This window comes from Bactrocera dorsalis, chromosome 4, assembly GCF_023373825.1.
Source record: "Bactrocera dorsalis isolate Fly_Bdor chromosome 4, ASM2337382v1, whole genome shotgun sequence".
NCBI classification, from domain to species: Eukaryota; Metazoa; Arthropoda; class Insecta; order Diptera; family Tephritidae; genus Bactrocera; species Bactrocera dorsalis.
In genome coordinates, this window is record NC_064306.1 from 5,513,530 (window position 1) to 5,527,070 (window position 13,541).

Sequence of the window (13,541 nt, forward strand, 5' to 3'; positions counted from 1 at the left end):
GTTGTGTATTTAACGCGCTGCGGCAGGTCGCATGAAAAGCGTGGCAAACGGAAAGCGCTATTTGTTGACGCGTTGCGCTTGTGTGCAGCATGTAAGCTTCAGCAGTTGATTGTCGTTGTGTGTTTGCGTGTGCAATTCTGTGTATTGTGTGGCTGCCACCGGCGGCTGCTCAATCAGCTAGTTCGCCGCGTCGCGTTTGACTGACGCGCAATCAGTAACGCCAAAGTTTACGGGTCGCGGCAAGGTATGGCTTGATTGCGCACCCACCCACCCAGCGCGGCAATATGCCTATTTACAAATATAACAAACAGCGCTTCATTTTTAGTTGATCTTTTTTGTCCAAATGTAGGTTTTTCTAATGCGCGTACGTCTGACGCGATTTTTAGACATGCATATACATATTTTTATGTATATATGTATATCTAAATATGTATATACAGGTATATATAACTGTGTGTATATACTGTACTGTGTGTACTTACATATGTGTGTATAGGCGGCGCGCGACCCAGCTGAAATGCAGGTGAATTTCATTCGCTTGATTTGCTCGTGTATTAATGAACTGAGAAAATCATTAAAATTAATAAAAAAAAAGTATTTTCCAAAAGAATGTATGAAAAATGTTTGATAAAAAAACTTAAATAATTTGAATTAAAAAAAACATAATTTTATTTTAGTTTTTTAATAAAATATAATATAAATAAAATATAAAAAACTAAAATAAAATTATGTTTTTTTTTAAATAATAAAGTCAAAAAATAAAATAATAATAATAAAAATAAATAAATAAAAATAAAATAATCATACAGGTGATTAATTTTTGAGGTTAGTTTTTTCTGATTTTTACAACTTTTAAAATTTAAATAGAAAAATTTGTAAAAATAATAATAAACGAATTTCAAAAATATAAAAAAAATTAATAAAAATGACAATTAAAAAATAAAAATAAATAATAGTAAAGAATTAAAAAAAAAAGAAAAAAAATTTTGTACAAATATAAAGAAAAATATAAAAAATAATGATAAAACAAAATTTGGAAAATATATAAAAAATAATAAAAGTAAGATTTAAAAAATTTAAAAATAAATAACAGTAAATAATTAAAAAAAAATAAGTAAAAAACTGTTTTAACAAAATAAAAAAATAATAATAAAGCAAAATTAAAAAATTTATAAAAATTAATAAAAATAAGAATTAAAAAATTAAATAGAAGTAAAAGAAATTTAAAAAATTTGATAAAATTAAGTAGCTAATTCAAAAAAATTAAAAAGTAAAAAATATAATAAAAGAAAAATAAAATTTTAAAATAGTAAATAAGATTTTTTAAAATAAAATAAAGAATTATATGTTATATACATAATTAAAATAAAAATAAAAAAATAAGCAATAAAATAAAATACTGAATAAAAATAAATTTAAGAATAAAAAATTTAAATTGAAAAATAAAAAAATAGGCAATAAAATAAAATAATGGGTAAAATAAAATTGTGAATAAAAAAAAATTTAAGTGAAAAAAATAAAAAATAAGCAATAAAATAAAATACTGAATAAAAATAAATTTAAGAATAAAAATTTTAAATTGAAAAATAAAATAATGGATAAAATCAAATTGGGAATAAAAAAATTATAATAAAAAAATTTAAATTAAAAAAATTAAAAATAAAAAAATGAAGCAATAAAATAAAATAAATTTGAAAAAAAAAATTAAATTAAATAAAAAAATAATGAATAAAATAAAATTGAGAAAATGAAAATAATTAAAAATAAAAATATAAAATATTAAAATTAAGCAATAAAATAAAAGAATGAGTAAAATAAATATGAGAATAAAACAGCGTTTTTTTTAATTTTTGAAATTTTTTTTTTTTATTTTTTTATTTATTTTTATTTTATTTTTATTTTATTTTTTATTTTTTCATTTTTTTTTTATATTTTTTTTTATTTTTTTTATTTTTTATTATTTTTTTTTATTTTTTTAATTTTTTTATTTTTTTATTTTTTTTTTGTTTACAACTTTTAATTGTTCATTATTTTTATCTGCTGTAAACAAGATAATTTTTGACTCCCTTTGCATATATTTGCTTATTTTATGTAGACCAAGAGCCTTGAGAGGCTTCACCAGCGTTTAATTAAAAAATTAAAAAAAGAAAGATAAAAGTAAAATAGTTGATTTTTGTTTGCGGTTAGTTTTTAACAATTCGTTTTTCTTCGTGCTTGTTTTTGTTGCTTACAACTTCCAATTTATTTGTCCATTACTTTTGTCAGCGTAAACACAGTCATTTGAGCTAATATTTGTATATTTTTTGTAAGCCAAGAGGCTTGGCCACCGCTTAATTTTGGTCGCTACGCGTTATGCACACGCGCGCATTCAGCCATTTTGATTGCCAAACTTTTGTTTTACATGTATGTTTATTGCGTTCTGTTTTTTTGCGCTGCATTGTCTGGTAACAGTGCGTATGAGTAACAACTGTAAGTACAGTATATGTGCCTTAAATTATGTACACTAGAAAGGTGTATTGCAATTTTGAGTGCTCTTTGAATATTTCACTGAGTGGTTGAGCAGTATTTTCAGTTCAGAAACACAGCACCGTGAAATTTGTTTTTTGTTATTATAGATTTTTTTTCGATTGTAAAATTAACAGCGCCAGAAGTTATTGTTTAAGAGCTCACATTTGGCTAGTATATTTAAAAAATATATTTTTTTTTGGCTTATATTACGCTGAAAGCAAAAAATAAGTTTGATTTTGAACTAAACATTTTCAAAAACAAACCCTGCTTTAGGGCTCTGGACTGGCAGACCAAAATAAGATACACATTTTTCTCTTTAATTTCACTTTTCTTTCTTCTTGAGTGCTCTTAATTGGCCGAAGTACTTAAAACACTTATGTGTATTTCTCTTTATTTCCATTATTACCTCTTCTTAAGGGCTCTAGCCTGGCTAACTCACTTAAAATACACTCATTTTCCACTTTTCTATCTTCTTGAGGGCTCTAGAAGCTAGACTAGTCTAACTCCTTACACCAAATCACTTTTTCTCTGCCCTTTTTTCTCTCTCTCTTTCTTTTTCTTTCTCTATCTCAATTTCTCTCACCCTTTCCTTTTCTTCCTATTTCTCTCTCTCTCTACTTACTTTCCGTTCGTGTGAACTCTTATTTTGCTGTCAAATTGCAAAAAAACTACAGTTATGTCTATTGTTGCCACACTGCTTCAATTGATGACAAACGAAAGTCTTAATTGAATTTGAGAAAGGAGAGAAAAGTCAGCTATAATCACTACTACAAAAATAAACAGAGTTTTAAAGTCGTAAGGGTCTAAAAATTCCTACATATAGGCGTCATTTAGCACATTTTACACACGCAGAGTCGCATTGACATAATGTAAATAACTGTACAGGCATCGCCGTTGGTTTCAACTACTTACAAACACAAACAGAAATCACTGCAGTACCAAATGAGATAATCTTCTGAAGGAAAAAAACCAAAAGAGATGAATCTGTAGAATTTGTAAACTGAGCGCCCAAGCGACAGGCACCCGACTGTGCGAATGCCTTGCTAGCAAATATTCAAACACGAGTTTACAAGCAATAATTTAAAAATTGTCTTTCTTGCTCCCTTACCGCTGACGTTATTAAGTGACAATAACTATTAAGGAGAGTGGTGGTCATAAAAGCAACGGTTCATGATTGCTGAATATCCAAATACAAACGCACACGTAGATTAAACTTTATATTATTATTTTATTCAAAAGACTACAATGTGTTTTTTGTTAGCTTTCAATAATTTAATGCTCATACAAAGGAGACGGATAAAAGTTAGACTGAAAGCAGTGAGCAAAAGTAAAGCATAAACAGTTAAATCAGCTGTCAGCTGTATATACATTTATATTATTTATATAGGAAGTTCGGAGACAGTCTTATTTAACACGTATGCCCAGTTATTTATGAGAAATTGTGCGTGGTATTGCTGGAATGTCTTTAAAAGTTAGAGAACGTCGGGTTGCATGTACTGAAAACGAGTCTTTGGAAGTTTTTTTCATGAAGTTTGTATTCTCTCAAACCCTCTTCTCTTTATTATGTAATGCGAATGTATTTCTGATACATGCGATTGAATCCAAAAGCTAGTTCGGAAGAGATCTTGACTATTTTGCGAGCTCGCTCAAGTTTTCTCTCATTTAGGAGAAGCCATCATAAACGAGTAATAGAATACGCCTTTTTCGACTCCATGAATAACGTGAAACAAGCCTCTGAAGCAGACGTATTAGAAAAATGCTCAAAACACTTCTTTAGTCGCCGGATATCGCTGAGCATATCTAACCTAAAAGGTCCGTCAATTTAGAATTCACTTGAACCTCCCTGCATAACGTCTCTGTATGGAGATCTTGTATTGGAAACACTTCTTTAGTCAATTAATCTCTCTGATCACATCTAACCTAAAAGTTCCTTCAATTTAGAAACTACTTGAGCCTCTCTGAGTAACGTCAAACAAGCCGCTGATACAGATAATGTATTGGAAATGTTGTCCAAATATTTCTTTAATCGTTGGATCTCGCTGAGCATATCTAACCTAAGAGCTCCGTCAATTTATATTTTACTTTAACCTCCCTGTATAACGTCAAACAAGCCTCTGATGCAGATTTTATGCTCGAAATATTGTCAAAACAAAAGTTCCGTCAAATAAAGACCAAAAATCAGTCATTAAAACGATTAATCGACAAATGTAAAAATATTGATGGTACAAGTTAGTCTTTACGATCAGCTCCCGTACGACTGTGAGATTCTTCTGGTCTATAGTAGTAGAAGAGATCTGCTAAACTGCTTGCCCTGAGTTAAGTTCATCTTGCCGCAATCGTAGGACCTCTTACTGGACACTGTCCAATAGGCATTCATCCCGTAAGGTTAAAAATCAAGTTGGACGCTAGTTTTAAAGGTAGTATGGAGAAGAGGGAGTTGGAAATCTAGGCACTTTCTCCTCTATTCTTTTTTCTTTGCAAGGCTGAGGTTGAAACACCGCGGTAATCTTACCTTTGGCGAACCATAAGACATAGCCGAAACTGACGAACCGTCTCAACGAGTTTGTGATAGGCTCAAAGCGCTTTGTCGATCTGTAAGGATTTTTTGAACTTAGTTCTTAGGAGTTTATAGCTACCACAGCGGACCGGCGTTGTAAGCTGTTAAGTATAAGTAAGATTCCCCTTAGGATCGACGTCCTAACATAACCTACTCCAATCTTTACAGTAATTGTTTTGAAGGAAAATGTGTGCCGTTGGGCTGATGGAGGTATTCTTGTCACTATTAACGAGGAAGTTCTCTTTTGTTTACTTGATGGTATATACATACTTGTAGTCTGTAGTTCAGTTCACAGCAGCTATTTAAAGGGAAGCAGATCACTGGCAAAGGATCACAGGAATTTCACTTGACACTTTATGTAACCTGATGCCCTCCGTAGTGGTTGTCAGTTGGAAAAGTGAAGAGTCGGTTAGGGAAAACCAAGGTTACAGTTTAATCGCTCCTACTTCCAAACGCTGTCAAAACCCTTTATGAAGAAGAAAGAGTTTCGAGCGCATTTCTGGTGAGAATAGGTGCTCAAAATAAATCGGGTGAACTCTTTGAAGAACGCTTTTATTCTGGAACGCTCGATTGGAGATATGTGGAGTACAAAGAAGCGCAGAGACTTAACTAATTGTCCACAGTAAATGCTGTAAAGCCGCGATCACTATCGAATTTTTCATAGGCTCACATTCAGTTGCTGCGTTCTAACCAACATTCTTGCAAAGCTGGGACTACAGTTTGGTAGAGGGGATGAATGCGAATAACTACAATCCTCTTGTGTAGCAAAGTGTCGGTTGTGATCTTATTTAGGCTCGCAGCCTAATTTTCAAGTACAAAGTTGCGCCTAAACTTATCGCAGATTTTGCATCAGGAGAAGAGAGTTAGAATATCGGCGAGTATATGATTCCAGAATTATGTTAACTAATACTGACTTGTGGAAATTCAAAAATTTTTATGCAATTGAAAAATTACTTGATTATTTTGTTGGCGTTGCCAAGCTTTAAATTGTGACGTGTGCTCTCTCAAACCGTTAATGGAACCCACAGCAATACACTAAAATTAGACATCTCAAATGAATGCAAAGATCAAATTTAAGTTAAACGTACACAAGCAAGTAAATATATATTATATACAATAAGTATATATGTATATACTATGTATGAGTATACATAGTATGAGCGGCAAACTGAACTTTCGGTAGAATTGTTAGTCGCTTTGCACTGAAAAATGCCGAAGGTAAGCTGCAGAGTTAAAAATACTTGTATGTATGTATATGCCGATACATATATACATATATTTATATAGTGTAGTTATATGTATATAAAATATCTCGGTGTATTCTTTGGTATTAATTTAGACGGTGATATCGCACCCATTCAAAGTAATTTATGCATACGCTCATACATATTCTATATATATATACATACATATATATATATACATACATATATGTACTTTAGTATATTGAAACCTATACACATATATGTACATATCTCCATGCCAGTCTACTAAAATATCTAAGTGGGTGCTCTAGCACCGATCACTTCATGAAATAATCAAGCAAAGTTAGTGAGCAAACGCTCATCGTAGTAGATCAGCCAAGCATCAGAGTGAGGCACACTTAATCAACGACGTGTGTTGCAAGTTATTCAAACTTTATACCTACCTACCATACATACATAAGTTTTTGTATATATATTTACATCAGCGTTAGTATTTTTTGCGCTCCCTCCAACTATACTGAAATTTAACTACATTCATTGAGAAAAATCGATGTTTCATATAGAGAGCCTTAAAATTTTTACCCTTCCTGTCACTCTCCGATTTTTCGACGCTGCATAAAGAGTTGAATATTTTTGAGGACCTAAACTTGGATCATGGAGGCATTCGTATACTGCTTATTGTTGAGTTTACACCAGCGGGCCAGTCCTTTTTCCTACTCCGTTTGGAGATTCCAAGTATAGCGAGGTCCTTCTCCACCCGGTCTTTCCAACGGAGTGGAGATCTTCAGCCAAGTTGCGAATGCGAGGACTGTTTGTTTGATGACAGGAGTTGTTTCGTCTTGCCTTTGAGCTTTTGGTATTGCTCAAGGTCAGTTTTCATAACCGTTTTAGTGGCATAAAGGCATCTCCTTTTCGTGCTGTCAGGAAACCTTTGAAATCAACGAAGAGTTGATATGTGTCGATCCTCTTTTCACGGTCTTTTCCAAGATTTGCCTCATGGTGAATCTCTGGTCAGTTGTTGATTTAACAGACCTGCAGCTACACTGATAAGGTCCAATCAGTTCAACCTTTCACACAATACACTGGATAGAATCTTATATGTGGTGTTGAGGCGGCTTATCCCGCGGTAGTTGGCGCAGATTGTGGGGTCTTCCTTTTTGTGAATTGGGCAGAGCACCTCGGGTCAATGCTAGAACCTCGGAGAACAGTGGATACGTGTGTTGAGTCTATCACAACATGATCGATCTGGTTGGTGGCCAGATAGCTTGATGAATTTTCCTATGCTGGAATCTAGTACTACAGATAACCATATTTCGGGGCCCGGGATCAGCATTGGGGATGTTTCATCATGGAGGCTGACATCTTAGCGGGGGTGACACACTCATAGAAGACTTCTTTGGTCACATCGTCTTTCTCTTTCGTCGGGGCATGGGGGCAAATCAGCGATATGTTGTAGAACTTCGCTTTGATGCGGATTGTGGCTAGACGTTCATCCACTCGGCGACAAAATCTCTCTCCCACCACGAATCCAACACCGAATTTGTGCTCCTTCATATGGCCACAGCAGTAAATGGCACAAAGACGTACGCGTCTCAGTGCTTGTCCCGTCCATCGCACTTTTTGAATGGCGCTGATGTCAGCCTGGCTGTTCTGTCCTTTTCTTTGGTAGTGTTTTTTACCTGGCGGGACCAACGTCTGCATCGCTTCAAATCATGAGGACCCAAGATGTTTTAGCGGTTATATAATTCCTGGGAAAAGGTTTTAGATAAGTGGGATTCTTTGAGTGAACAGGTGGTTTCTGTCAGACGGGGACTCGACTGTTCTGAGAACTGGTTTCCGATAGGACCTCGGTAATAGTAGGAACTTATCAAGATTTTTTTTACTAGTTACTGTGGTCACATCAAATATTTTGGAAATATTCTTACATAAAGCAAAGAGCTTTCAGACCTTTATTGCCTATCTTAGAGATCTTATACTGCCCCTAACCCATATCATTTCCATTCTTAAAATAATTCTTTCCATCATTGTAAGTGATATTGATATTGAAACACAGGATCCTAGCACTAAAGGGGGCAGTTTACCCCCCTCAACCGAAGTTTTCAGCTTCAATTAAGAAAGATCAACAACTATAGCTTCTGTCATGAACTGTCAGCTGACTTGCCACCGCCTTCCACAAACTATTAGCTGACTCAGTGTTTGCAACAACAACCAACGACACGACATTCGACTCCACTTCTCTTAACGACATATTTTTTATAACTTAATCAAGATACAATTAAGGTATTATACTCGTACTAGCAATGCTAAGTGTGGTATACATATGTCAGCCTAAGAATTGATGCATGTTTGTATGTCTGTATGCATAGCATATTGTTTATTTCTTTTGATAGAACAAATTATATTGTCGGCGCGGATGTGTTGCAACATCAGTAGGAAAAGAAAATAAGTAAAGTGAATACATACTTAACACAATAGCAACAACAAATTGTTTGTGCGTGACCCGCTATTGCGGAATGCGTCAATGGCTTTGAGTGCAAGCGTACGCGCGTCGCCCCAGCAATTGATGTGGAGGTGTAACATGCAATTATGCTTACTAGTACACACACACACACAAATATATGTGGTTTTTTATGCCACAGGGTATAACAAGTTAAGAAATACACCTGTGAAAGGTATTACAGCTTCGCCAGCCGAAGTTAACGTTTCCCCTTGCATTATTAAAAACTTTCAACATTTTTAATATTTTTTACTTTTATTTTCATTTAACTAAATATCCCACATTTATACATTTGTTTAAAAATTTAAATAAGTTACAAAGTTAGCTGTACTCATTTATTATTACCTAAAAATTAATCAATCCTTTCCATGTACATTCTCCGCTTTCTACAAGCGTCATTAAATTTTCGTTCGCTTTTGCGTTTCATATTCCTTTTTTTTTTAAAAACATGCACAAGAACATTAAATTAACTTTAACTTAAACAATTAAATTTGCTTAAAAAGCAACATTAGAAAATATCAAAAAGCAAGCAGTTAGTCTCTCTTGAATATTATTTTTCTGCCATGGCGTCTAACTAATTTACCGACTACTTACAAGTAATTTTTCAAATTTAACGAAAAACTATGTTCCTTTTAAAGCGACATTTACGCAACTTGTTATGCATACAAAAAAAATTTGATTTTTTTTAATAAAAACAAATTTTGTGTTTTTAATATTGCAGCCGCTTACGTCTTTATATTTTTTGGAGACTAAGTTGCGCTTTAAATTGTTACAATTTATGCTCGCGCCACTTACTCCACACTTCGCATCTTCTTCTACTTGCTCAGTTCGGCATTTTCATGCCCTGTTGAAACTCTAGCGTCTGTTGTTGTTTTTTCACTTCATCCTGCATTTCCAGAGCCATTTTCTTATATTTCTCCGCCTCCTTTTCATTCTTATCAATGCCATCGCCACGCGCATACATCTGACTCAGATTTGCGCATGCGTACATATTACGTAGTTCACAAGCTTTGTAGGCAAATTCGAATGCCTTTTTCATATCCTTTTGTAAAATGTACTCACTGTCTTTCGGTGGGACTTTTTTGATATCCGTAGTGCTAACTTGTGTAGACGCTTCCGGTTTCTTTTGCACGCCGGAAATATGCATGCCAGAGAGGTAGAAGCAGGCGGTGGCATTATTCATGTCGCAGCTCTTCGACAAGTATTCGATGCCCTGTAAATGTGGAAATAAGTAAGAAATTTATAATGCGAAAAAACAAAATAAATCTCGGATTTTTGTTACATGCTAATTGTCATTTGTTTTTTTTTTGTCTGAAAACGTTAAAAGATTACATTTTTGTATTGCTTTTGTTTCAAATCGTATGTGTGTAAGGCACATGCACACTCTTAGTACTAAGCGATAACTCAAAAGTGTTATGTCACTGGCATGTCACATACTTGTAAACATATGAACACAAATATATAATATTACTTTAAAACGCATTAACAAACTAAACAATTAGCATACCTACTAACTAATACCGTTTCTTTTTACCTTGGGCACATTACGGTCGATTTCTTTGTGCATGGAACGCGACACCAATAGCAATCCTGTATGCAAACATGCATCGGGATCGTTGAGTTCACACCCTTTCTCATAGTATGTGTACGCACTACGCGGATCACCCTTGCTCCCGCTTTTGCCTTTACCCAAGAAGCTGTAATTACCGAATTTGAAACAGGACTTCGCATAACCGTAATCGTCACATGTAGATTTGTATACTTTCGCCGCCTTTTCAAAGTCCTTCTTTATGCCCTCCAAATAATCGCCCAAGAGATGACAAACTATAATGTATAAGTTAAGTTGTGTTAAAAGTGTGTACGTGCTTTTTGTGAAATTGATAATTGTAACAAATATACAAAGCAAACGCTTGCGAAACAGGCGCTAATACAATGGGGAGGTTAGGTACCCCCGCCACCCTCGTAGACTTGAGTGATTGCATATGCGGCTGTTGTCTCTTGCTTTGCATGCAATTAGCAATTTACCCTCTGGTTTCTTCTCAGAATAACAGCCAAAACGATATTCGACGCCCAATTTATCCAAGTACTCCTTAACATCGGATTCTTTCTTTAAATCGTAAGCCATTGTTTATAGCTTTTTCTTAGATATTTAACACTTTTAATTTTAGCGACGTCTGGAGAAATGGAAATTTGCCGTAATAAAGTAAAATTTGCCGAAATCTAGTGAATTGTCAAAATCACTTGTAGAGCAAGATTGCCAAAACCGCTTGTTTTTGCGATTTATTAGAAAAGTTTGGAAAAATTTGTTTTTGGGAAAAATTATATTCAATAAGTTAGTTAATCTAGAAATGTATATATCACTTTTTATTTGAATAATATTTAAAATTTTTTTAATCGAAGTAATTAAGTTCAACATTTTTTATCTCTTTATTAGCAACAAAGTAACCCTGAGTATTTCACAACTAGATGTCGCTCTTGTGCAAGCAAACTGACAGTTAACGGAAATTAAATTTGTGGTGTCATACAATTAGACATTTTTTACATTCTCTAAACAATTAAATATATTTTATTAATTTTGAATATAATTTGCATCCAAAGCATGATAAAACTGGTTAAGGTGGCTTAAAGTGTGTAAGTGTGTAAATAAGAAGCAGAAATTGTGAAGTAATTAGAAAAAGTGATTCAAGTGCAATAGCAAAGCGCCTAGCAGGCATAAGCGCCACGCTGTGCTGCTTTATGTGTTAAAACTATCAACAGGAGCATAAACAAAATCTTCTTTCTAATATTTACGCTTCTGTAGAGTAAAGTGCATTAAATATTAAATATTATTAAGTATTCATCATGAATACTCGAAAGTGTTACATCTTAATTATAGTGTGCATGCACGAACGAATAGTTTGTGAAGGTGTGGAGAGCTTCGAGTTCATATTACGTTAGCTTCAAAACAGCAATAATTATATTAACGATGTATGAAGTAAATACATACGAATATCTCCGTTGGTGCGAAGCAGAAATCTCTAAGTTACCCAGTTACTACCATGACGGCAGCATCTGAAACGGTGAGTTTTATCTTTACTTTTGCCTAAACCAGCATTAATATATTTTTAGGAGTGCCTGCGAACTCCTTTGATATATTGTGTTAGCACGTCCAATTAAATCTTAATTTCCAAAAAGCATTTAAATAGGGCAGCAAAAGTTGTTAGTTTATTGGGTTTCCATTTTTTTAATCCTTACATGAACATTTTCATTATTCAGCAATATTTTCAACATATATTTGTCTGTCAGTTTACTAGCACTTTATCTACTACAAACATGCGATTATGCGCCTAAATAAGTACTTTGTAATATTATTGTTTAATAAATTTGTATTGAGTGCTTTAATACATATTAAAATGCGCTTATACATAATTATTGTACGCTTAACAACACATTTGAGTGTGTTTCCTTTAATATACCAATATTCAAAAGTTTTTAAGTAGGAAATTAAAGCTCAGAGGAAGGGTGGGTTGGGTAATAGAAGTGTGGGATTGGTTGGTAGCGGAAATGTGAAATAAAGTTGAAGTAGAAAATAATTGAAAAAGGGACAAAAGCGGATTTAAAGTATTCAAAGCAAAACTGTTAAGACCTACTGCTAGAGGAAACCTACGTTGATTATGTTTTCAAAATTATATACAGAACTTTTTTGAATTTTTTTTGTTCTTGCTACTCTCTAAAAATTATTGAAAATTAATGATATTATGACGAACGGTGGATAGGGTGATAAAACATCAGAATTGGGTGGCGGAAGAAATATAATAGAAATTTATATTGGAAAAAATATAAAACAGAAAATATTGAATCTTTTAAAATTGTCAAACCAAAACGATTAAGGACCTGCTACTACAGGAAATTATATATAATTTTAAATTAAAAATTTAATTTCTTGGATAACAAATTTCTGTTTTGGGATTAAAATTTTAAATTGAAATTTTAATTTAATTTAAAATTTTAATTTAATTTATATTTTATAATTGGTTTAATTTTTAATTAATAATTAAATAATTTTTCAAAAGTTTTCAAAAATTTTTTAAAATTAAAATTTCAATTTAAAATTTTAATTCAATTTATATTTTATAATTGGTTTTATTTTTAATTAATAATTAAATAATTTTTCAAAAGTTTTCAAAAATTTTTTAGTCCAAGAAAACAATGGAAAAAATTAAAAATTTAAAAAAATTAAATTTAATTAAAAATTAAATTTCTTGGATTAATAATTAAAAAATCTGTCGAGAATAAAAAATAAAAAAAAAATTAAAATCTACTCCAAAGTTTTTGAAGATTTTCTTTAATTTTTTTTTGTTTTTTTTTTGTTTTTTGGAATTTTTGAAACTTCGCAACCCTGCTCTTAACAATAAACCCAAATAGATTTTTTCGTTTGTGTTTTAATTTTTTTAGCTTTTCTTTATTGTATGTAGCTTTCTCACTTATACTCGAATACAGTTATTTGTTTTTATTTTTATTTCATTGAATTTCAACAACTCAAAAAGTAATAATGCCGTTTCACAAGATACTTGTTTTTATATTTTGCATACATATAGCGCATATGTACGTTATACACGTCATAATATATTTATATATATGTATGTATGTATGTATATATGTATATAATTAATGCGTCACTCTTTATGCAGGTGAAATTTTTGGGAATCGCTGTTACCATGTACTTATTTAATTAAAACAATTTATTTACTTTAAAGTAATTTAATATCATACTCTTTAGCTGGAGCTGTTGCTC

The 13,541-nt window shown here is 32.4% G+C and overlaps 1 protein-coding gene and 1 long non-coding RNA gene across 2 annotated transcripts in view; one reads left to right on the plus strand and one right to left on the minus strand.

The window, feature by feature from the left end:
- The window catches only part of LOC125778107 (uncharacterized), a 63,154-nt gene extending 51,141 nt beyond the window's left edge, over positions 1-12,013 (plus strand). Inside the window, exon 3 of the long non-coding RNA XR_007422493.1 lies at positions 11,202-12,013. This is a non-coding gene — a long non-coding RNA (uncharacterized LOC125778107). The remainder of the gene's footprint in view (positions 1-11,201) is intronic.
- On the minus strand, positions 8,920-10,997 carry LOC105232097 (cytochrome c oxidase assembly factor 7 homolog). The gene is made up of 3 exons (XM_011213703.4): positions 10,793-10,997; positions 10,302-10,591; positions 8,920-9,980 (listed from the first exon to the last, which is right to left on the minus strand). The coding sequence occupies exons 1-3, from the start codon at positions 10,890-10,892 to the stop codon at positions 9,591-9,593; spliced, it is 780 nt and encodes a 259-aa protein (XP_011212005.2). The 5' UTR covers positions 10,893-10,997; the 3' UTR covers positions 8,920-9,590.
- Positions 12,014-13,541: the final 1,528 nt, after the last annotated feature.